The 26,575-nt window shown below is 40.8% G+C and overlaps 1 protein-coding gene across 2 annotated transcripts; it reads left to right on the forward strand.

Annotated features, from left to right (window-relative positions):
- Window positions 1–9,633: 9,633 nt before the first annotated feature.
- Window positions 9,634–22,418, forward strand: cbln1 (cerebellin 1 precursor). Of its 2 annotated transcripts, XR_009130197.1 has the most exons (4): window positions 9,634–10,399; window positions 11,307–11,426; window positions 20,379–20,998; window positions 21,074–22,418. XR_009130197.1 is itself a non-coding variant. In XM_058076249.1 (3 exons), the coding sequence occupies exons 1-3, from the start codon at window positions 10,142–10,144 to the stop codon at window positions 20,574–20,576; spliced, it is 576 nt and encodes a 191-aa protein (XP_057932232.1). In that variant the 5' UTR covers window positions 9,634–10,141; the 3' UTR covers window positions 20,577–22,418. The 2 variants fall into 2 exon arrangements, 1 of the variants encoding a protein (XP_057932232.1); XM_058076249.1 differs by having other exon boundaries at window positions 20,379–22,418.
- The last annotated feature ends 4,157 nt before the right edge of the window (window positions 22,419–26,575 follow it).

Here is a 26,575-nt window from a genome sequence, read left to right on the forward strand (position 1 = left end):
TGTTGCACACACCGGGGACATGAGCGTGAACAAGAAGGGGGCGGGAGAGGGGGGGGGGGGGGGGTAAAACGCAAGGTCAGTATAAGACTTCTTCTTTCTCCATCCATCATCTGAATGTATTCATCCGAAATATTTTCAATATGAAAAAACCAGATTCCGATTGATTTTTGGTTGGTTTTTCAACAAAATAATTAGGCTTGTCTAACTTTTTTTTTTGCTTTTAGATGAGCTGCATGGGAAAAAGCTATCGTTGTCACTGCACTGCATATAAAATGTAGACATGGTGCTCAGTAAAATACCTTCACTACTGACAAGATATTTGACGTCACTCAAGCCAGAAATGTAGTTGAACTAGTAAGGGGCTAGCCAACGCTAACATTGGTTGACCTTGACATCCTTTGTGTCACGATCGGGCTTCACCCCGTCGTGACAGCTTTCTTAGTTTTCGTCTTTCCTCTCTGTTCCTCGTTCGTGCTCTTATTTTGTATTCACTTCCTCTGTCTCTCTGTTCTGTTTTCCGTTCCTTTCCATTTTCTCCCGCACCTGTTTTCAATCGGTGATTGCTATTTAGTTCAGGTGCACGCTCCCTTCGTCGTCGGTTCATTGTCTTGTTGATGTTTTGATGTCTTGATGTTTTGCCATGCTAGTGCGCCATCCTGCTGCATAGCGAAAATATAATGAATACATTTGACCTGCATTTGGGTCCTAATCTCTGCATCCTGGGGTCCAACTTTACAACTCACAAGCCGGACCGTGACACTCTGGCTTCACCTCCCGGGACAATCAATCCAACAACTAGCTTGCCAACTCCACTCACAAATCCAAACAACAATGTATTTAATATTTCATATTTATCTCTTTTTGTGTCTTTTTTTTATTAACTATAGTGTTTGTTTGCCTTTCTGCGGTTTTGCTGTCTCCATTCGATTAGGGCGAGAAAGCGGGTTGGGTAATACCAAGTATTCAGCAGGGGACAGGATTACATTACTGGATGATTAAACATGCTATTGTTTTTTTTTCTGACAAATGATATCAACAAATGAAATCAACAAGACGCTAATGCGAGATAATGTATATTTCTATTAAATCAGAATGATGCGATGATATTCGGGGGGGTTGATTGATTGACTGGATTTGATCACTGTCTGTCTGAACCAGGGGTTAAAACCACATCGGGTTAAAAAGAAAAAAATCTCACGGTGCAACAAAACGACATCCACAGCAAGTTAACACATCACAGAAGTCAAAATGCTATGACTATGCCGGCGATGAACAACAGCTAAGTGGTAAACATTAAATAACACTTAAACTGTTATTTATGAGTGCCGCTAGGCATGCTGGGTAGTCCAGCGGCAACAACAATACGAGCTATGAACGATAAAATACCAAGAGTACGTTAACGTACGTTACTTCCCTGAAGACCCGGTGTGGTCCGGTGTGGCCCGCGGGCCGCAGTTTGCCGCCCCTGGTCTAAACATAGACGGCGATCATAGACAGTCGATATACTTTTTCCCCATTTGCTGCACCGCTGAGTGCATTTACTTAATAGTAGAAGGCTATCATGTAATATTGATGGCAAATTCCCAGAGAGTTTGTCACTGCAGAGGCTTTTACTGCAATACAGCAAGACTGCACAAGATTTTCTTTGTGGGGGGAGGGAAATTTAGGGAAAAGATTGGTCATCTGTGGGTAAAACCATTGGTGGAACGCTGGGATCCGGCACAGCAGGCCTCCGGTGAAGGATCTTTTTGCCAGGCTTTACTTTGCCAGTATGACATATCTGTCATTTCCTTCAGGAGCGTAATGTGTCGGCCGGTTCCAAGTGGAGGACCCTTAAAGGGAGGAGATTTAAATGTTTCATGAAACATGGAGGAAGCCTTAAGGGTTAGATAGTCTTTTCTAATAGGAATCAAACACACACACGAGAAGGATAAAAAAAATATAGAGGAACCTCAAAATTCCACCAAACTAAATAAAGGTTGGAAAACCTTTGTCTTTTTTTTTCTTCTTTATTTCAAACATCATCCAAAGCACAACAAACCAAACATAAATCGACACAAATAAAAATACCTATGTATATACAGTAAACTAAAAATATCGGATTCAATTGTTCCCACTGGTTTTGTCCGATATCAGTGAAATCCGTTATATGCGTATACCGGAAAATGTCCGTTTTACGCATATATGGGATTTATATCCGGTATATGCGTAAATGGGATTTTATCCGTTATAAAAAGGCACTTCCTTGACTATGTTTCCAATGTACCTGGACTGGGCAATGAAAAGAGACGTAAGGTCATGAGAATTGAACTTTATTGGACTCTGAGCATAACAAATTGTTAATTAAGCTAGGCCCTGTTACGCCCGTCAGGCCTACGTTATTTCCAATAGTGAGGTTAAGATCTCATTCACTGCTGTGCTAGTATTATTGACGTCACTCACTTTTATATTTGTCCTAAATCTGGAGCCAGGAGAAAGACAATAGCCAGTGACATCAACAAGATTAGCATAACGATGCGGCCATCCGATATATGCCAGGGAAATTTCATGGAAATGCATTGGAACGGGACTGGAGATTTTGTCCGAAATAGGCGAAATCCGTTATAAAAAATCCGATATATGCAATGAATTTTTATTGGAAATGCATTACAGAAAAATCGATTCTTTTTTTATCTGTCCGTTGTGAGCGAATTTCCGATATATCCGAGTCCGATATATCCGAGTTTTACTGTATAAACATACACATGTTGGAAAGGGAATGGGAAGAAGTCAAGACTTATCTAGTCCCGCCCCCCTAACCACCCAGATTCCAACCTCATCCCAACAAAACATATAGTATTCCTTGTCTACCAGAATGAAAAGCCCACATCCAACCACCCTTCCAGACCCGTGTCTCGCCTACCCTAGTTCTCTTATTTAGTGTAAGTGGGGATAGCAGTGACTTTTACTAAATTATTCCACGCTAAATGCTAAATCTCATTCTTTATAGTCTGTGTTTATTGGTGCAGGGTTCTGGTTTTGGTTTAAGTTAGGTTTTTGGATAGGCTAAGTCACACATGGTCCCCATTTGGAAAACGGCATTGAGTAGGCTCGCATCTCGCATCTCAGTCTGGACAAACTAACACCTTCAAAGGTGATCACTTTAACGTCAGCAAAGCATGCTGGGAAATTCCACAGGTGCAACCGCAGTGGTGCATTGCAATGTTTACACGCCAATCCTAACCCTGACCTAACACCTAACCCTAAAGATACAAAGCTGTCCCGTTTGGCCCCCCTGTGGGATTGATTGACGCTCTTGGGGTAAGGGTTTGATTCGTCTTTTGGTTTGGAACTATATGCATGACTGATCATGTGTTTTTGTCAAGCGTTGAAATGTCACAATTTCTTTGGTGGTCCGTGAACGCACCATAGTTGCGGGATGCTCCCATCGATGGGTCACCCGTCGGTATCCGTGGAAAAAAAAGCGTGCGGTCGGATATGCCGATGGACGCATTTCAATGGCAATCAGAAAAAAAAGGCTCACCTGTGGCTTACCTTATGCTAGCGCAGCCTGCAGACGTCCCTGTGTGCGGCGTCGCATCCTGCTCGCCACATCATGCTGCAAGTCAACAGTCAGCATCGACACACTTGCTGCTCGATGTGCACATCTTGCAAACCTCACACTTCCAGTTTGTGATGCAAATCAAATCTGTCAATCTTCACATGAAATGCCAGCCGATATGATTTCAAGTATATATATTTGTCAGGGATTATTTCCCTTGTCATTTTCTTACTTGGTGACCTCAATCTGACGGTCCATTAATAATCAGTCGGCGCATATATCAACTTTATATAGGACATGACAACCTTGCAGTGAATGAGGCTGCCGTGCCCCGCAAACATAAAAGATAATCGATTTTACAAAACCAGATTAGAGGCCTCGCTTTACATATCTGATTTGATTATTTCAACACAAGTGCTGGATGTGGTGACAGAGGATAACTCGGTTAATGGCAGCTCCCCTTCAAAAATGTGCCAGAGCGGATGTTGATTAATCGTAGGCCAGGACAACTGCTTATTAAATAACCGCCGCTATCGGAATATCATGTTGCTGATTTGTCAATAAATGAATGGAAAATCACAATGACACGACACATTGATTTCAGAAGAGAGACAATAGCAAAGGCGGGTGTGTTGCCGTCTACGACCGGAAATAACGTCTAAGGTGGAATTACTATGTGTTCTCAGGAAGTTGTTGCTCATGATTGGTCAATACCAAAGACGTACTTTTGTTTTTTCATAATACCCAATCCCAGCAACATATTTAAACGTCTTGTACGTTCTTCGATGTACTGAAGTCTGAAAGGTGTCAGGTCAATGGCGGCGATGAAGCTGCTGCCTGAAATTCAACTTCCAGCATTTTGCAGCTTTAAAGTTTCCCTCCACCTACACTGTTTCTTGACTTATTTCAAGTTATATTTAATACACTATAGGACACCCAAAGATGGGAGCATTTGAAGGCACAAACACCGCCCACACTAAATATATTTTGGCTTCATCCGCTGTTTTACAGTGTCTTCCTGGATAGATTGAACGTAGAAATAAATCCCATGTGAATTCAAGGCTTGGAGTTGCAAATGGTTAGGAATGTTCCATGTGTGAATTAGACAATTATCCATAATTATCCATCTGTGGCCACGTATTTAACACCATTCAGTCAAAATTCTAGTTGACTCGCAATTGTCACAACAGAAGCAACGTGATAGCAAATAGTGTATCGCCAAAATATGTCCTTGACTATGAAAGCCATCATTGTTCCTTTCAGCTTTCACACCTACTTGGTGTCCAAGCAGCACGTTAGATCTGTGACTAAAGCAGCAGCAATATGCCGACTGGGTCCAGACATATTATTTTCCCTCACATTAAGCTAACTGTTGCGTTGTTCCAAGATAATATTTAGGTAATTACTATGTTTGGAGCTGTGTTTCTTTCTCAATGTTAGTTTTCAGTCAATCAGTCAACCTATCTGTCTGTCCTAAAACAGGAACGTTTACAGCCATTGCACCACCTCTCTGACAGAAGCCATGAAAGAAAGAGTTCCTCTTCCGAGATCCATTAGCTTCGCTAAACCTTCGTTGGAAACTCATCGCTCTCTCCAGCGCTGGCATTGCAATTGTTTGTGTCAAATTGTAAACTGTCCTTAAGACTCCTAGACTCACTTCACAGCTGTTAGAATACAAGAACTCGGGTGGACTTTCCGCCCCGTCCGAACAAACTGGTTGAAGTTTTCCTTGGTCTACATGTTTGGCGTCTGTTACTAAGGCACGTTTATTTATAGAGCGCCATTCGTACACACGGCAACTCATAGTGCTTCAACATTGCCATGGTTGATGATTGTCACACATCTTCTGGAAAACTGTTCCAGATCTTGGCAGCATGAAACTGAATCAGAGCTTTAGTCCCAGAGCCCCCAGAGCCCGAGATGTGTACTTAGTAGACCAGTGGTTTCTTTCTTCTTCAGGACCTTCTTTTCAACCAGTGTTTGTGCAATGGTTCTCATTGATTTCTATGTGATCTCTAAATGCGGTGGAAACGTTGCTCCAGTAAAGGTGGGGAACCAAAACTGCATGTATATATTATATAGATATTATATATCTACATATTTGAGTTGGTGTTTATTGTTGTCAGTAGAAAATGCAAAAGCTAAACTTAAAAGCCAGACAAATAGTCAGCGAGAGTCTTTGTGTCTTGTCCTCTGTGTCATGTATCTGAAAGAAATCCTTTTGGCCCGTCTTTCACCGTCAGTTTGTATTAAAGCTTGAAGGAAAGCCTCCAGAGACTGAGGCAGCAAAAGACGGCGACGGGGAGGAAAACTGTGGAGACGTACTGTAGGAGGGAAAGACAAAGACACAGATGAGTGAGATGGGATGGGAGTGAATAAGGAGGCGGAGATGAACAAGGGACAGAGGGATGGATGAAGGGAGTTGTGAATATGTGAGGAGAATAAAGTCCAGTATCACTTTCTGAATGGAAGGTGAAGAAGCAAGTAGAATTTTTTGACATAAATATCACAGGAGAAAATCATACCAACCCTTTGGAAATGGCAGTAGGTCGTTATATATAACAGTATTACAATATAGTCGGACTCAGGGTGTTATCGTACTTGGAATACTTCACACAGCTAAATTCATCACGCTAAATTCATCACACAGCAACTCAACACTCCAAATGTATACCTCGGAAATATACATGTGCCAATTCGAGTTTAAAATAAAAACAATATTTAAAAGTTTTAGCAGCGGCACGGCGGTCGAGTGGTTAGCACGCAGACCTCACAGCTAGGTTCAATTCCACCCTCGGCCATCTCTGTGTGGAGTTTGCATGTTCTCCCCGTGCATGCGTGGGTTTTCTCCGGGTACTCCGGTTTCCTCCCACATTCCAAAAACATGCTAGGTTAATTGGCCACTCCAAATTGTCCATAGGTATGAATGTGAGTGTGAATGGTTGTTTGTCTATATGTGCCCTGGGATTGGCTGGCCACCAGTCCAGGGTGGACCCCGCCTCTCGCCCAAAGACAGTTGGGATAGGCTCCAGCACCCCCCGCGACCCTCGTGAGGAAAAAGCGGTAGAAAATGAATGAATGAATGAATGAAAAGTTTTCATTGGGGTGCTGCAATAACGTCAGCCTCCCTCTGGGCTCCGGTTCCTCCGGTGGACAGTGGCAGCATTGCAGTGCCATCCAACATTTTCAACACCGCTTGTCCTCCAATGAAATGATTTTCCGAAACTAAATGCATTATTGGAACACTTTAAAATGTTGTTTTGGTACATGTTTGTATATTTCTGAGCTATACCTTTGGAGTGCTAGGTTTCTGTGTGGTGAATTCGGTGTTGTTAGTAAAGTGGTCTTGGTAAGATGCCACCGTTACGTTGTTATAGAATGATCTCCTGTGGTTTCCAATGTTTTGGCGAGCTTGTTGTGAGTACACAGCTGTCAAATAAGGAGCCGCCTGATCCTCATGAACTCGTAAGCGCCACAATATGCCATTTGATGACATTCAACATTTATAGGTAAACAGGCAGAGTCTCTCTGTCACTGATTCCACACGCACAATTAGCTGGAAAAGCTGCTGACAAGGGCCAACTAGTGCCAATGTGAAGGACCTGCTGAAAAGGTTTGGGGCACAGATGCTCCCACCTGCCCCGGTGTGTCGGTGTCCAGCACACACACACACACACACACACACACACACACACACACACAAGCTGGTATGTGGCCACTGGTAATTATGATGGAATATCAACAAAGTGCAGAAATGACTAAGATAAGTATCATAATGCAAAGTGGGCATGTACCAAGATCAACTCAACAACTACTAATGGGAGTGGAGAATACCATTCATAGACACATGAATAAAATGGGACATGTTGCCGTGGTAACCAGAACTTGACTAACAAAGCCCGGCGGAATCGCTTTGTGTGCGTATGAAGATTCAGGGTCAGTTTGTTTCACATTAAGTACGTCAAAATCTGTGTGGGCCACCCGTTGAGTGTCACGTACAACATTTACTCGTATTTGTCTTTCTGGTTGCGTTTTCTGCCTTGTGTTGTTTCCCACTCAGCGTCGTATAGCTAGCGCTGGACCAATGCAACAAGTACCGTAGCATTTGGCCTCCTGCTCATCAAAACAACACGATAAAAACCGTACGGCTGCAAGTCTGACACCTGACAATTGCTACCAAACCTTACAAAAGGTGTTAATTGTCAACAGATTCACTGCTTGCTCTGTTGTCAAACCCTGACTAATAACGTTTAAAATAGCTCATGTCATGCATGTGCATCCCCGTTGGGTGGCCTCCCCGGGGTGCTCATTTGGTACACTTACTGATTTAGGTGCAGCAGAGCAGAAAGTCATCATCGTGTCTTTCACATCTGCCAGGAGTCTTTGATTCCTCGCCTACTGTATGTGTTACATAAAATACTACTGTTGCTTGTGACTTTCAATGCTTTTCCCGTCAATATAGACGCTAACTTAACAGTGGAACTAGGGATGTGTCGCTATGGGAATATGATGCTATGGGAATATGATGCTATGGGAATATGATGCTATTGGACTTGTCTAAAATAGGGCTTTTTCTTGGCAGTCCGGCCATGAAGTCTGAAGTCCTGAAGTCGCCGCTTCACTGTTGATACTGACACTGGTGTTTGACGGCTATGGTAATGGTAATGGTAATGGTAATGGTAATGGTAACGGTAACGGTAATGGTAATGGTAATGGTAATGCTAATGGTAATGGTTTTATTTCATTTGAACATGCATCAGATTCCAATTGAATGCATCCCATAATCAGTTCCCAGTTCCACATGTCCAAAAGGAGTAGGAAGAAGCAAAGCTTATTAAATCCTACCCCTCCATCTGGTACTTTTACAATCACTAACTCTTACATTTGTTCACTTCCTGCTTTCCATAATACAGTTTAAGGTTTTTTTTTTTAATTTTGATTTTTTTAAATTTTTTGTCACGTACCAAAGTACAAGGTGATATGAGCATCCAATGCCATAATGGGTACCATAGTAAGTGTCAATATAGTGATATATATTATATTTATCACTATGTGCTGTATAATATAGCACAGGGGTCGGGAACCTTTTTGGCTAAGAGAGCCATGAAGACCAGATATTTTAAAATGTGTATCTGTGAGAGCCATATACATTTTTTTAAACATTGAATGCAATAAAATGTGTGCATTTTTATGTAAGACCAACAGTTTTAGATATAATGGGCTCTAATTACGTAGACCAGGCACACTACCCCACGCCAAGGGGGTGTGGCCAGCACACTTTCGTGAGCAGCGCAGTGTCCAATAATAAATCTAATACTTGTTGCCATTAATACAACTTCTGCTGCTGCATGGTTTTGCACCATACTCCGTACATGTATTTCATTCTTTTGGCCATCTTTGCCAGAAGGCTTGGTTCTGCAGCTTTAGCTAGGTGACTATTTGACTAAAGGAGTAAAGTTTATATTTACATGTTGACATCTCAATGACCGAGGTAGACTACCGCATTACCCAGTAATAATCGAGTTTTGGTGTTTGACCTGGAAAATATCATCAAGAAAGATGGATATGGTCGGCCATATTGCAGTAGAAAATAGATGGACGAATTGCATAAGAAAGTTTTGATTTTTAATATTATTTTTAACAGTGATTTCTGTGATGGTTTACTTTAAAATGTTAGCAAACATACATTTTTATTGGGGTAAATGCTTGAGAGCCAGATACAGTCATCAAAAGAGCCCTACCTGGCTCCCGAGCCATAGGTTCCCTACCTCTGATATAGCACATCATGACTGGTTCAAGACTCTCCATCTTCTTCTTATTGTAGGATAATGGTGCAGTTCAAATCATGACAAAAACAGTAAGTTCTTGTCATTACATCATAACATCTATGAAGCAGAATGGTTTCACAGGGTTGCTTTTCGTGGTGACCGGAAATGACACAAAGGTGTGTTTGGGTGGGTGAGTGGGAAGGCAGGATAAAGAGAGAGAGAGAGAGAGAGAGAGAGAGAGAGGAAGAAGGCGTGTCGGATAAACGGAGGGGCGGGGACCAGGAGGCGGTGGGTTCACGGTGATTGGAAAATAAGGAGAAGGAGCAGACGCTAATCCGATGAAAGCTTCCTTTTTCCAGGCGGGAGGGGAGGGACGACTTTGTGGTTGGTTGGGGGGGGGGAAGAAAGTCAGACCAAGGCGGGAGCGTCTCGAGCTACGTCGGCGCGTCTCTTCCTCTTGAGCCTTTTGTGCGTGAAAGTCTCACATGTGACGTATCAATAATTGAGAGGGGCGAGAAGCCGAGCAGACGGAACCACGGACACCCCCCCCCAACCTGCAGCCCCCCCTAATCTGCGCGCTATGAGTACACAACAGGGCCCGACAGCACCGAAACACAGTCTAGTCGACCGTGCCAACAAGTCACCGAAAAGCTGCTAAAAGTGTGAATCGGACCGTTAAAGTTGCTTCGGAAGGAAACGGAAACGACGAGGCGGAAGCTCAAATCAAAGCAGGAGTGTGAGCGCAACTCTCCTCACTTACTTTCTCAAAGTGGAGCACAACCACCTCTGAAGGCGTCGAGTACAAGTCCCGAGTCCTCGGTTCCGGTCCGGTATGTTGGCGCTTTGCCTGCTGAGTGCCGTGTGGCTGGCGGCGAGCCCCGGCCGCGCTCAGAACGAGACGGAACCCATCGTCCTGGAGGGCAAGTGCCTGGTGGTGTGCGACTCCAACCCGACCTCGGACCCGACCGGCACGGCTCTGGGCATCTCGGTGCGGTCGGGGAGCGCCAAAGTGGCTTTCTCGGCCGTCCGGAACACCAACCACGAACCGTCCGAGATGAGCAACCGGACCATGGTCATCTACTTCGATCGGGTAGGAGCACGTGCTGGCCCGACATACGTGTTGACATGTGATGCGCGTGTCCGCCAATGGGACAATATTCATTTATTGATTTTTTTAAACATGTCAGACATGTTATATTATTGTTTCTCACATATACACTTAAAATATCTATTTATATATACATATACATACATAAACACACAACACCTCATTACTACACATGTCTGAAAAGGAGCAGGAAGAAGCAAAGCGTATTAAATCCTACCCCTTCTCCACGCCACAGCAGTTACTAATTCAATAAGTGATTTTTTTCAATAATCAACATTATAATATGTGCTATAAACCCGTTCTTGTCTTAGAAAGTGTTTTTAAATCCAGGTCAGACCCCAAAAGTCCAGCATGCTTGTTGCGGTTCTTTTTCTACCTAATGCCCACCCACAGTGGGGCTTGGACTGGGCTGCCCAGTAGGACAAAAAAAAAAAAAAAAACCTTTGAATTCAACTTTCCGAGCTGATAATGTGTGTTATATGACCTGACACGTCGCCAAATAATTTAGTAACTGGGGGGGTCACGGGGGCCAGGTCCATACCGCCTCGCCGGAAAAGGTTAATTTCCACTCAAAGTGCTGCTCAATTACACGCCACGGTCGGCTTCCATCCATAAATCCGGACATTTAGCCGCAGAGATACGTCATTGAAATTTCATTTGAAAGATGGATTTAGTTTTTTACCGTAAAGGAGTTATGGAAAGGGACAAGCAGCCGGGATTTGTCTACATTTATTCCGGGACGACATGGGATGTATTAGGAGTTACATGATCTGGTGTGTGTTTGTGTCACGGAAAACCGAAATCAAAACTTGTCATCGCGTACGTATGACCGCAAGAGGAACATCTGGAGTATCCCGTTGACGGCCTGACTTTTCTTTTTTTCTTCCAGGTTCTTGTGAATGTTGGGAGGAATTTCGACGAGGAGAGAAGTAACTTCATCGCCCCACGAAAAGGGATTTACAGTTTTAACTTCCACGTAGTCAAAGTCTACAACCGCCAAACGATACAGGTTTGTGCGTTACACCTTCAGTCGCCATGCTGTCATTTTTTAGATATTTGCCCCCCCCCCCCCCCCCCACACACACACACAATCATAATAAATCTATACATGCACAGAGCCAACTGTAATGCAAAAGGAAGGCAGAACATTGATGCTGCTGCAGCTTCAGCACCACGGACAGTACCCTTTGCCTTTACTTTCTTTTCTAGCAAGCGTGCGCCTCCTTCCAAACATGTTGGTTTGTATTTTATTAGCGTTTTATGGCACCAATCTCAACAGTCAGCGCTTCTTCCGTCCTACTAACAACCCGTTCTCACCGCGTGTTTAAGTGATAGGGAATCTTTGCGATGTCCTAAGCCCATTTACAGTGTTTAACATGCGGATAATGAGGTGTTTTACACGCCACAAAGTGTTAATCACAATGTGTCTTTTGCAAATTAAACTGTTGTGTAATTATGCTGTTGGCTCCCTGGAGTTTTGCCATTATGTGTTGCTGCTTAGACTTTATTATTGCAGTCCTGAATTAATTAAGGCGGCACATCAGCCACAACAACAAGGAAGGCGGGCAAAAGTCAAGCAGGGCGTGCAAGTCCACTCGTATGACGGCACACAAATAGACGTCTTGCTGAGGAGCAATTAAGGCTTGTCGACAGTCAAGGTCACGTTACACATCCTGCCGCTTTTGGGATTTTTCAAAAAGAAAATATGGAATGATAAACCTGTTATCCAACTTGAAAAAGGCAAGGCCGGCGTGATTGGTTGTTTCCTCCCACCTTTTACACATTAAGACTGTGGCGCTCAACCTCCTCCATCCGTGCTCCCATCCATCCAGGGCATCTGGTGTGTTGAAAACTCCCACTGTTTAATTGCCTGAGAGTCAGTTGCTGTGGTGCACGCAGGAGATGAGAGACAAGGGATGAAAAACATACGTAGGTAGGCATGAAGGGATGGGAGACGCAGCACATGAAAAAGAAGGGGGCCGAGGCAAGGTGAAAAAACAATCACATAGAGAGAGGAGGAAAGGAAATAATGGGCATGGAGGAAAAAAAAAACAGCCAATGATGGACATTAAGGATGAGGGAAAAGGAGTTTAGCTGGGAGATGCTTTTTTTCTGAAATCTGATTTCTTGAATTTTTGTATTTTTTTTTGTCCTGGCTGCTAAATACGATCATTCCAAAATGGATGCAATGTCCGACACGAAACAGTATCTAGTACTGGCAAACGGAACTAAAGAACCAGGCTACTCAATGACATCATAAAGAGGGCCACGCTTTGAAAATGGCGCTGTCCAATTATGCCGACTTGACATTTGAATTATTATTTTTTTTGCATTGCTTTGCATTCCGCAAACACCAAACTCAGAGTATTTCAAGTTTTTCATGTGGTCATGTGATTCCACCTGCTTTACATGCGGTGGTCTATCATCTCCGTGTGTGCGTGTATCCAAAACGAGCAGATGGATGTAACGTCTGGAAGTGCGTCTATAGATTCAATTCCTTGGAAAACGGCATCCAGTCCAATTTTTAATGGAAGAACTTAAATTTCTTTAAACGTGAGCCGTGTTCTTCTCCCGCGGCTTCATTGACCTCATGTCTTACTGTTGCCCCCTTCTGAGCGGAGGAAGTACTACATGAAGACGTGCTTCTTGGTGCTGTTTGGTGGCCCCAATGAAAAGCGGCCACAGTCCTATTTATTGTGCTTATTGTGGGCACATTAGGACAGGAAGTGGTACTTTGCAATAGCACTCCGAGCCATTAAAGAACTGATAGGTCAAGATGAATATTTAGTGGTGAGCATATTCAGCTTTTGGTGTAAATAACTAAAATGACAATTTTTACAAACTTTAACCACGACTTGTGACATATGTAGACATGGATTTGTTCAATCTGTTGTTTTTTTTCCCCCTTTTGGCAACATATTCTAGTCCAGGGGTGGGCAAACTACAGCCCGGGGGCCACATCCGTCCCGCCAAGTGTTTCAATATGGCCCGCCTGTTCTTTCCAAAGTATTTTATTTAAACTCAACATACAACCTGGCATTGTGGCTTAGGCCAACTTTTTGATGGTTGAGGTAGCTGCTTTATCAATTTCGTTATTTGATGTGGTCTGTTGTTTACAAAATACTCCTGGAAAAAGGAACACAAGCACAATAGTAAAAATAATAATAATAATAACAATAATAATGTTGTTGTTAATAATAATATTACTATTATTATATTAATATTGTTGTTAATAATATTAATATAATAATAGTAATATTATTATTATTAAAAATAATAATTAACAATATTATTATTATTAATATATAATAATATATTATATAATAATATAAATAATAATTATAATATATTATATTATATAATATAATGATAATAACATTACTATAACTAATAATAATAACAATAGTAATTGTAATAAAAATAATAATAATAACAATGATAATACATTTAATTTCTAATACACTTCACATCAAATAAATGATTTCAAAGTTCACATATAGCAGATTGCATGACACTTTTACATGTAAAATATGTGTAAAAATATAGGTGTAAATATTGACTGTTACGTGTAAAATACTATATACTTAGATTAGATTAGATTAGATTAGATATACCTTTTTTTGTCCCTCAGTGGGGAAATTTAAATTGCACAGCAGCAAAGTTAAATAGTACAATAAAACATCTAAAAATACACAAAATAAACAACCTAAAAAGTATGAACCAATTTACCCAGGATTATATACAAATACAGTTTACAATAAAATATGAAATATATGACCAGTATATACACTATGGGATCTTGCTAGTAAATTAAATATGAAATATGAAGCATTAAGAATATTGGACTTAGAACTTGATCAAACATTGCACAGTGAATGGAGCCTGGAATAAATATACCGTATATAGAAGTATTGTACAGATGTACTACATAGTACTACACAGCGGTGTCAAGTAGTGCTGGTTGGGAGCAGTGCTGGTTGTACAGTCTGAGTTGCTTACTTTAGCTTTGGCTTAAAGCAGGAGTTGATGCGTCATTTCCTGGAAAGCGGATTTGTCAGAAATGAATCCTCCCCCTCATTTTGACAAATCTGCAAATGTTAGGATTCCTCAATCCTGTTTTAGAGGCGCTGCATTGTTTTTAGAAGAACCTCTCACAGAAGGAAACACACAAACTGTGGTATTATGTAACTTGTTAATTTCTTCCATTGAGGTGCCATTTTGTGAACTTAATACTTTTTTTTGTCTCCTCGTTTTACCCAAGAATTCCCTTGGAGACTGTGATGTAAGCCCGGTTATATTGTAAGTCGTGACTTATACCTAAATTAACTCCTCAGTCGCTCACACTGTACACAGAACACATGGAGGACATGTCAAATACAGTCCGAAAAAAGATGAAATCCTCACTTTTATCACAAGTGTGTAAGGATCATCTTGTCACGGAATCCATGACATGTCAACATTAATGACGTGTAAAAAGTTAACTATAATCATCAATGTTATTCTTCCTCAGTGCAGCTGCAGGCACACGCTGTATTCTTGTGTCCCGTGCAAAGCACACACTATTCTTTCCACGCTGTAACTCCATCTGGGGTCTCCTGGAACCACTTTATAACCAGGAAACGGAACACACCCCTACAGCAGAACTTCCAGATTTTGAATTTTAACTGAAATAAATAGTGAAAAAACTCTTAGAGCAGGAATGCTGGCGGTAAAACAAGGAAGATGCCGTGTTTAACGTAACTGTCAGGAACAGATGACGTGTCCACCAGGAGGCGCATGTGCTAAATGACGCTCATGGTGTCCTCAGATGCGCAGTCCAGTCCGCCGCATTTAAAGGCAACGCGAGACGTTCATATGATTGGTTAAGATCACACTCGGCTCTGTTAGACCCTCTCACACCTCCGTCTTTGCCGCTTGTGTCGGTGGAAGGGAGGGATGGAGGCGTGGGTGCGTGGCGCTGCGCTAGATTGCGCTGCTTGCAAAATTAGCAAAAATGACCAATTAGAGCCCATAATTTTACTGGATGGTTCAACTGACTGCTCTCCCAAATGGTGACGGTATTTGAAATAATTCCTCTTGCCACGCCCACTTGTGCTTGGAATTAGTTTTTTTTTCACTTCCAATACAATACCGATATCGCAGCATTGAGTATCTGCTTATACTGATATCAATTATCATACATTTATTACTGATTATGTTGTGTGGGATGTTGGAAAAGACTTGATCAAGTGACTTTAGGGAACAATACAGGGAACCATAGTCAGCAACAATCAGTACTCCGACGGCATTGGTTGTTTGGGGGACCAGAATTTTCCTCATGCTGTTTTTTTTGGGGTGCTGCTTCGGATGCAAGACCGGGTTGGTGGTGCTGAACCTCCCCACTTCTGTGCCACCGCAGTGGGGGCTTGTGCGTGGCTGGTTAAGCACTCGGCTGCCATATTGTTTCTGAACTTTGACGTCGCTTCTGCTCTTTGCTAAATTTATTAGCACGTTAGCGCATACTGTTGTGATTAACTCGGCTCCATTTTAGATGCAGGCCAATATAATCTTCTTTTTTCTGATGTGGGACAGATACCCAATATGAATAGTGATTGGGACACCCATGCTTCAGGTTTTTGACTGCTTCAAAACCGAAGCAATCACGCAATTGATATGCCCATTATTAGTTCATTCATTTTTCAAAGGCAACTCCCGGACTGATCTACGAAAAGAGAAACTATACTCCTGTCTTTCATTTTTTTTAATAATCAGCAGTAAAACATTGGTAATTTTTGGGAAAATATCAGCTCCCAACTAAAAAAAATAGAGGAAAATCAGCTTTTGGTGAAAGATATATTTCAAGCATAACTTTGACACAAATATTATATCTGTGACTAATTCATCCAACCAAGCCTCTCGCTAAAAATGTAAAAAAAAACAAAAAAACAATAGTCCGTGTTTTGATATTTTGATGTGGGCTTTTATTGTGGCAATGGAGAACAAAGCTGCAATAAAAGCAATTTGGTGATGATTACTAACATAACGACCTGTATGGAATACGACACTAATTGTTTTTTTGTTCATTTAGACATTTATATGTAATATAAAACACTTAAAGAAGGGTAGTAATATGTCAAATGTGCTGAAATATGCATATTTTTTTTATTAATAGTAGGCCATATTTAACCACAAAACTGATTGTTTATTAATCAATTCATTTTTTTAAAATGCATTTGAGTCAGGGAGGGGGGTGTTAGAACCGCAAAGTGGCAAGGTACAACTTTCTACTTATTCCGCTTGTGTAGTGCCCGGAAGACCTAACAAGGAATACTACACTACTCTTTTTTTTTTTTTGCTTACTGGATTTTCTATGGAGTAAGAGTTTACCTGGAGTCTTTGCTCTAGCTGTCATATTTCTAACTTGTATGGACACATCAACACCACCCTGAAATCACTGAACTGGTCTCTGTCTCCGATACAAAGTCTTTCTGCTTACCCATAAATGCATCAACATAAAACTTACTGCTAATGCTTTTAGCATTTTTATGTATTTAAGTCCAGACTTGTTTTTGATATAGCACTTTGAGGTATGACTGCGTAGGACCCAAGTGAGGGTAGCAGAATGGATCCTGGATGGACGGAAATGACAGCATAAACATCCAAAGTTGTTTTTTTTTTTAATGCTCTGTATATGCGTTCTATATTTGACAGCTCTATGTTATGTTACACTCCTCTATCCACTTCCACCTTTTGTATCTGGCCTGGCTCCCACCGGGGGTTTTAATGCGTCGACTTCCTGTTTCCCCCTTGTTGCTTTTGCTGTGTTATGGTCTCTTGCTCCATAATCAGGCACTTAATTGATGCTCATGCATAATGAATGCGGGTCAGTTCAGTCCTGACCGACATCTACAGCCCTGTTATCAAGATTTTATTTTTATGCCTGGTAATTGTGAAGGTGTAGTGCAGTCTTTTTATATATATACATATATATATATATATATATGTATATATACGTATATATGTGTGTGTGTGTGTGCTTGGGTGAATGAATGTCATACACAAGCAGCACATGGCATCGGTTTGTCCAGACGATAATGAGGCTAATTTGAAGCCTTTGGAAGCACTTCTTCAAATCGAATCATTTATTTAATATTATTATTATTATTATTATTTATTATTTCACCTTCATATTTCATCTTGTCATATTTTTGGTGTTGATGCTGAGCTCATGTAAACATTCCGTATCATTATTTTTGTTTTGTTTTGTTATTGAGGACGTTTCCAGGAAGCCAACAAGTCGGGACTTTCACATGCTTACCACATAGGAGAGTTCCTGCTGGACTACCCAGCATGCCTTGTGGGCACCTGTTGTTAACTTAGTCGTTGCACTGTGAGTAAGGCTGATTAAGATTAAGATATGCCTTTATTCGTCCCTCAGTGGGGAAATTTGTATTGCACAGCAGCAAGAGTACAGAATCAGTTAAGCAGTACAAAATACACAATATAGAAAAATAAACAATATAATGGAATATGATGGAATGAAGATCTGAACATCTGAACAAAAGATTTGTTCATGGTGTAGCTACAGTACATATTTTTAACAGATCATGTCGGAGAACACGGAGAACGTCACATGAGTACAAATTGTAAGTGGAGCTCCAGGGTTTAGTGACCGACCGCGTGTTTTCCATTGTCATCATTTCAAACGTAGTCAAGTACCGTCTGAGTGTTTTCATGTAATTATTCAAAGCAACATACTAACGTTCTCACATGTGAGTCACCATTGGCGGGTTGGCGGCCATTAAGAGGAACCAAGAGGAGGGCCTAAAGAGCTCTCCACTCTCTTCCCCCACACACACTACAAGTGTAAAAGTGTATAATTATGGGATGTTTATGCCACGGCTGCTTTGCTTGATGCAGCAATTTCAGTTAGGAATTCTTTAGCAAGCGCAAAGCTCAGCGTGAGAGGTCCTGTTTGGATTGGGATGTGGGAATAAATAACCAATTTCCTCACTACTTTCTGGAGGACTTTTACGTGGCCCCAAGATGAACCGATTATATGTTTGCACAAAAGATAGATACTAGATGGATGGATAGTCGGATAGATAAATAGATACTGTATTTATCTCCATGTTTCCAGCAGCTCTGCAAAAGCGTCCTAATAAAGGAAGTCACCTGCCCTGCGATGCGCCTTGTCTTGCCTTCTCCATCGCTGCCCCCACCCTCTGGAATTCTTTGCCACATTCGCTCCGTGCTTGCCCTGACCTTCCCACCTTCAAAAAAAACCGTCTTTAAATCCTTTTTCAATGTCTAACTTTTTCTACCTGACTGCTGCGCCCCGCTTTTAGCCTTGTTTTTAGCTCTGAATGAATGTATGGATGTTGGATTTCAATGTGACCTTGACACATACTTCTTTTACTCAACTCTAGTTTTATTCACTGTGAAGCGTCTTTGAGTATTCTGAAAAGCACAAAAAAATTAAATATATTATTATTGTTGTTAATAATAATAATAATAATAATATTATATAGTAATATAATTATATATTATTATAATATAAAATTATATATTATTATTAATAATAATAATAATATTATATTGTAATATAATTTATATTATTATAATATAAAAATTCTATATTATTATTATTATTATTATTATTACCCTTGTGAGGATAAGCGGTGGAAAATGAAGGAATAATAATAATATCATTATTATATAATTATACTATACTATATTACATAATTATTTAATAATACAATATTATATTATATAATTGTATAATAATATTTATATAATATATAATTATATTACTATATCACTAGTGGACAATTAACCTAGCATGTTTTTGGAATGTGGGAGGAAACCGGAGTACCCGGAGAAAACCCACGCATGTTCTCATGAACATGAACTCGGGTCTCCATGCAGTCAGGTCTATTATTATTATTATTATTATCATTATTACTATTACTTTTACTATTACTACAGTAAACCTCGGATATATCGGACTCGGATATATCGGAAATTCGCTCACAACGGACAGATAAAAAAGAACCGATTTTTCTGTAATGCATTTCCAATAAAAATTCATTGCATATATCGGATTTTTTATAACGGATTTCGCCTATTTCGGACAAAATCTCCAGTCCCGTTCCAATGCATTTCCATGAAATTTCCCTGGCATATATCGGATGGCCGCATCGTGGCGCTCCGATTCGCCGAATCTATACGACGTCATTTGCAGCGTTTGCAGCGTTGCCTGCGCGTCCAGGTACATTGGAAACATAGTCAAGGAAGTGCCTTTTCATAACGGATAAAATCCCATTTACGCATATACCGGATATAAATCCCATATATGCGTAAAACGGACATTTTCCGGTATACGCATATAACGGATTTCGCTTATATCGGCCAAAACCAGTGGGAACAATTGAATCCGATATATCCGAGGTTTACTGTACTACTATTATTATGGTCTACAAAATTAGAGCCCATAGTGACTAGTGTAGAATACTACATATTATATATAACTTCTTCTTCTGAATCACTTTCATTTCAGGATTTTTATTCTTGAAAATGCCAAATTTAGCCAAAAAAAAAAGTACAATTTGATAAAATCAGCCTATGTTTTACTCATAAAATGATGATTTATGAATTAATATAGTTTTGAAAAAGCGTGACGTGGCAAGGGTTTACTGCACCACAAGATTCAACTTTCCAAATTGGATTGTTCAGACAGTGGAGTCGAACCCAAAATGGTGGAATGTTTATGGCGTTTAGGCTTTTTCTTCCTCCTCCTTTTTCAGACACGTGGAACTGTCCGTTGTACTACAATCCACGGAGTACTCCAGCGTACCTTGTATGCATGTCATCTATTCAGAAACTTTGCACCTGGGCTCGTAGGCTACTTGCAGGGTACTTGGTTCTTCATGCGGAGATGGTGCCTATGAGACTAACGTCTTCTCCTGCCGTCCATGTCCAGGTGAGCCTGATGCACAACGGCTGGCCGGTGATTTCGGCCTTCGCCGGCGACCAGGATGTGACCCGCGAGGCAGCCAGCAATGGGGTTCTGATCCAAATGGAGAAAGGAGACCGGGCCTACCTCAAACTGGAGAGAGGAAATTTGATGGGAGGATGGAAATACTCCACCTTCTCAGGCTTCCTGGTGTTCCCCATGTAGAGGAAGACGAGCGGGGGATGGAAACGGAGACGGTTGTCAGTGGGAAGTACAATGATGAGAGGAAACGACGGAGGGAAAAGGAGAATAACGCAGACGACGGACTTCTGTGTAGGATGCTTCTGGAGGTGGAGTCGAGAAGGTGGGAGATGTTACATTCAAAGTGTGGCCGTCTTCTTCACTTCCTTTCATTCTTCCATCCATGCATCCATCCATCCATCTAGTCCATCCATTGTGGCTCAATGCAGCTTCGGACAGGCCAAACCTTTTTTATTCTCTGCTCCATCACATCCATGGAACATGTCGGTGCAACGCCTTCCCTCTCCCAGCTTCATTCCATTCACAGCTTTGAGGAATGTTACACTTCTCATTTTGCTGGAGAAGTTAAGAAGTCCAGATTTTGGATCAGCCAAAGCCGAACAAGGGTAACGCCGCACATTTCTTTTGTTCCTCATTGCACTTTTGTTCCTCTTGATTTCCCACAATTTGCTCCCCAAAAGGCTCCAAAACCAGCATGGTGGCGTTTGACCCAACAGTAAGAACCGGTCCAAATGCAAAGCTTAGCAGGAGATGTCCGTCCATCAACGCAAATAACCAGAAAGGCGCTACGACAAGTTTCCAAATTGCAAAGATCATGGAAGAAAGTGTCAGTTTCCTTTTCCTCTGAGATGTTTTGGGACGCCTTCACCTTCACCTGACGTGTTCATGTCCTCCATCTTTCCTCCATGAGTGGTCCATCTCATCTCACCCTTCCACCTGTACCTGCCGCTGTACTCCTTGGCCTCCCGGCACGGACTAGTCCTTGCTTTACTTCAGTGTTGGACTCTGGACTTTGGAACACTCCATAAATGATATTAATATAGAAGATCCAAGCCACAGTTTCTACTCTATATGACGATGATGACGATGATGATGCTAAATATACCAATACTTTCAACTCAATCTGGCTGATGACTATAATGTCTGTATATTCTGTATTTCAGTGTTATATGAAAGAAAAAAAATATCCTAAAGGAATCTTCTAGTGACTTTGTGTGGAAAAATTAGGCTGCCGTTCTGCTCTGATCAAAAAAGAAATAAAAAGACGCTTCGTGTTTTTGTTGAGTTGGAACCAAGATGTTGCTGAAGAGCTCAGGCCTAGACCTCCAGGTGGTCCTCGGTTTACCACGTTCCGTGCTAACCAAGCGCATCGTTAACCTTTGAACTTTGATACATTTCCCGAGCGACGGCGCGACAAAGAAAAGGAGAGCCATCATCGTCGTGGAGGTGGAAATGAGGAGGGCATGCCCAGCAATGTCGCTCACTCTTTTGCTCGTTTGCTTCAAACTGTAGGGGTCATGGATTCTGTGCGCTGTTACAAGGAGATCATTTTTTTGAAGGTCATTTTTTTGTTTTTTTGTGTCCTGTCCAGCCATTGGAGCAGATCGTATTGTTGATCTACTACATGCTAAACAGATTAGCTCTGTCAGGAACGGTGCAAGCTACAACATCCCTGTACTATCACATTTTATTCGCCGTTATGATGTTTTTGTTATGCTAATTAGTTTCTTCATTTGATGTGTCCTTTATGTCTTCTGTGTACAGACGATGACGTCTGAGTTCATTGAGGTATAAATTCATATCATGGGACTTGCACCACAGTCCGGGAACTCAACTCTTTGGTAACCCGAGGACCACCTGTACGCGATCTAGAATATAAACAGAGCAATTCATATTAGTATTATTCATTTCTTTCCTGTAAATCATATGTGAATATTTAGACTATCAAAAATGTATCTGATTTATTCATGAGATTGATTTATCTCCTGTTTTTATTTGCTCCAATAAAATTTAAATGTACTTTTATTTTTCCTGAACCTATTTGAAGTCTGGTGTGGTAGTTTTGCTTCGTTCACGCACACTTGTTGCCTGTTTGGTTTTTGGTTTTTTTTTTTCGTCTCTTGACATGTACAGTACTTGTTTCCTCTGCGCCTATTTTCTCAATCACTTTTCCTTTTTTATCATGCTTTTTTCCTCAGGCCGACCCCCCCCCCCCCCCCTTTTCCCCCCAACCCCGCCCCATATTGGCCTCAGCACTGTCTCTCTCCACTCTGTTGGTTTTTTAAGGTTTTGTGGTTTGTTTCTCTCCAGACTAATGAGCTCCAGGGGGAAAATTTGTGCTGGAATAAAAAAAAGCAAACATAAACATCATTTCCTTCCTCCTTTCTCTCAGCCGTCTTCCTCTCATTTCATCTCCTCTTTATGTCTTGCTTTCCCGCCACTCGTCCCTCCCCAAGACCCCTTTTTTTTAAACATCTTGTCCCCAATTTTTCTCTGTAAACAAAAATCTCGTCATTGTATTTAAGTTGCTTTTCGGTTTCACCTGTCCAGCTTTTTTTCCTTCCAGGCGAACTAAAACGCGTATGAAGGTGGTGACCTGATCTATGAAGTTTCAGTTCCTTTTTTTAAGAAACTACATTTTTACTTTTACGCTTTTTATGCTAAAAACTTAATTGAATAAACATTTGTAAGCCAAAAGCATGTGTTTTGAAATTCAGTTTATTAAAAAAAACAGGGTTTAAAAGTTCAATTTCTTAAAATGCGATGTTTTAAAATTCGCTGAGTAAAAAATTTACTACAAAGAAATTCACCCACAATAATCACAGTTAATTATGGACTATGATAAGCACATTTCTGCACATTTTCGTAGTTAGAGCATTAGGTTTAAAACCTTCTAAATACAGTTTAAATATTATTAGAGCCCTATAGACATGACATAACACCCCTACAGTCAGGTTTACACTCATATTACCCAATATAGTAGATAAAATGCCCACAATAAGCCATTTAAGATGATTAAGATTAAGAGTCATACTTGTGTGTGTTTCTGTAAATTCATCCCAGCGGGGAGCTAAGTGGAGGGCGGACAGGAAGTGATGTCAGTGCGCAGAGTAGGGGCGTTATTGTCCCTGTTGTGAGATGATTCAAACCTGCAATAAAAGCTTGTTGTTGTGGCGATCAAGTCTGGTGCTTGTGTGTTTCACCGAACGTCACAGTAGCATTACTGACACCTAGCGACCAGTGTACAATACTACGTATCATTCACAGTGTCTTTGAATGCAACTCCTGAATGCCTTATATAGTTGCAGTTTTGTTCATTTCACTATTTTTATGCTTGGGAATGATTCATTTAGGCAAAAATACACCAAATGTGCTTAAATATGCATTTTTTTTACTAATCAATGAATTTTAAAAACTTTGTAACTACATTGTTGTGCACTGAATGCTATGAATTTTTCAGAACTCAACTTGAACTCACTTGACCTTAGAGTAGTTACTGAGTAACTAAAGCACATACATTTAGAGTAGTTACTGAGGAACTAAGGCACCAATTTAAAGTAGTTCTTTAGGAACTAATGAGTAGTTCCTGAGGGAATAGGCACACAATTAGGGTAGTTACTGAGGAACTAAGGCATCGGTTTAGAGTAGTTACTGACGATCTAATGAGTAGTTACTGAGGAACTAAGGCATGGGTTTAGAGTAGTTACTAATGAGTAGAGTAGTTACTGAGAACTAATGATGCTGTAATGACTATGACATACATTTAGAGTAGTTATTGAGGAACTAACGAGTAGTGGTTAGGGTTAGGTAGGTTTGTTCTTCATGAACTACTGTAGTTTTGTGTAAAGTTACGTTGAATTTGTATCAAGTTTATTGTAAAAATTCATAGTAAAATACATTTTACTTATGAAAATTTCTCTTTTTTTACAATTTAAAAATCAGCATTTCTGTAAAATATTGTGAAATTTTCAGCATAATTTGACGTAAAGAATGAAAAATTTAAAAGCAGAAAATCCTGTTGTCAATGAAGCCTCATTTTATCCAGTGTAACCCGCTTACGTCAACAACCCTTCTAAATCCTTCTAATCCACGTTCATCATATTCTTAATAAACTGCTTTTGTGTGCAAACTATTTGAAAGCCAAATGGCTGATTTCATCATTATAGCTAAGAAACTAGCATGTTTACATCTGGATATATTGGGAAATATGAAGGTGAAGCTGACTATAGGGGTGTTATTTCATTTCTAGAGGGCTCTAACGGTGTTAAAAACATATTTCGAAGGCCGTAAACCGAAAATATTCCATTTCTAAATAAGTCACCCCACTTTGCGGACATTGACTTGTCACCGTGCGGCTCTGGAACCAATGAACAACAAACGAGGGATTACTTTGTGCACAAATGGAGGTCAACAAACTGTCAGGTTAAAAATCAGCCATTGTGCTTCTGTCTGTGGTGAAAGTCACAAGCTAACGTGCAAGCCGTTGCTCGTTGTGGTTTCCGTTTAGTGAAACAGGCCCTTCTTTTAGTATCACAACTGCAAATATCTGCAAATATGAAAACAATTTGCCTGCATCTTTTCCACGTTAGCTTGCAGCGTTGCTGCTAATGAACTTGTTGGTTTTGTTTCATTGCCGCTGTGCCCTCATTATACAATGTAGCCATGATTTCATATAATATACACCGTTGATCCGTAGACTCAAAACAACATCATCCAACATTGCAGCGATCCAATCCAATTAGTTGTGTAAAACTAAGACAGTAAAAACATTAAAATAAAAGCACAAATTGAATACGGACCCACCGTCCACCAGTATGAGCCTGGAGTTAGTTTTTTCAGAGAGAAGATGTTTGAAATCTTTTAACAATTATAAATATGTGTTCATGTTTCAAATAAGGATCGGGAACGATAGGTGCGCTTCCCCTTTAAGGAGGAGGAGCGCCAGCGTCCTGGTGGAAATGTAGCATGTCGAGTGTCAAGCAGGACGTGTGTGTTTTGGAGGCTGACCTGACGGTGAGCAGTAGATTGTGTCTTATGAGCCGAGGTGACGAGGGAGTGCAGATGAGAGAGTTCTAGAAAGACATAACACAGAGCAAAGAAAAGAAGATAATGAACACCGACAGCTTATTTCCAGCAGTGAGCGCACGCTGACTGTGGCTTTCAAAAAGAAAAACTCCAAGGGCTTCATGTTTGATTTTAATAATACAAAGCTTCTCCTGGCAGATTTGGACCGCATCCCTTCCTGCGTCGGCGTAGACCGAGACCACAAGTCAGCGCAGTGCAAGTCTGGCGTTACGGTTTTAATGCATCTTGAATGATGATTCTCCCTCAACGTTAGCTTAGCAAGAGGGCCGCAAACAGACATGATGCAAGACTCCCATCTTTTTGGAGTCAATCACTCAAGTGAATCAATTACCCGATTCTCTCGTGAAAAATGACACCGGGACATCGTAGACAGTTCTACACTCCGAACATTTTGTTTACATGTGTGTCTGCACTTGAAAATATAAAAATAATTCTACTATGCTGATGTTAGTTTTGCTAAAAATGCTAACATTAACATGCTAACACCTAGCATGATAGTGGTAAGTGTTTATATAAGTGTGAAAACAGCTAAAAAAATACTACTATGCTAATATTAGCATGAAAACATTGCTAAGAAGCTAATGTTAGCATGTCGACACCGGCCATGGCAGTGGTGTTTATACATACAGAAAATGCTACTATGCTAATGTTAGTATTGCGAGTGATAGTGCCTCGCACTACATAGTGTCCCCCCCACGAAAACAGCTAAAAATACTACAATACTAATACTACAAGCATGTTACCAAGGCTTTGAAAATAACGTTAGCATGCTGACACCCAGCATGATAGTGTTGTTTATGAAAATAGCAAAATAATGCCAGTCTGATCAGCTTAGTAATGCTAACATGTTAACATTAACATGCTAAAACCTGCCATGATTGTGGTAAGTGTTTATATAAGTGTGAAAATGGCTAAAAATACTACTATGCTAATATAAGCATGAAAACATTGCTAAGAAGCTAATGTTATCATGTCGACACCGACCATGGCAGTGGTGTTTATACATACAGAAAATGCTACTATGCTAATGTTAGTATTGCGAGTGATAGTGCCTCGCACTAGTGTCTTCTCACGAAAACTGCTAAAAATACTACAAT

This window comes from Doryrhamphus excisus, chromosome 6 (assembly GCF_030265055.1).
Source record: "Doryrhamphus excisus isolate RoL2022-K1 chromosome 6, RoL_Dexc_1.0, whole genome shotgun sequence".
Lineage (NCBI taxonomy): Eukaryota > Metazoa > Chordata > Actinopteri > Syngnathiformes > Syngnathidae > Doryrhamphus > Doryrhamphus excisus.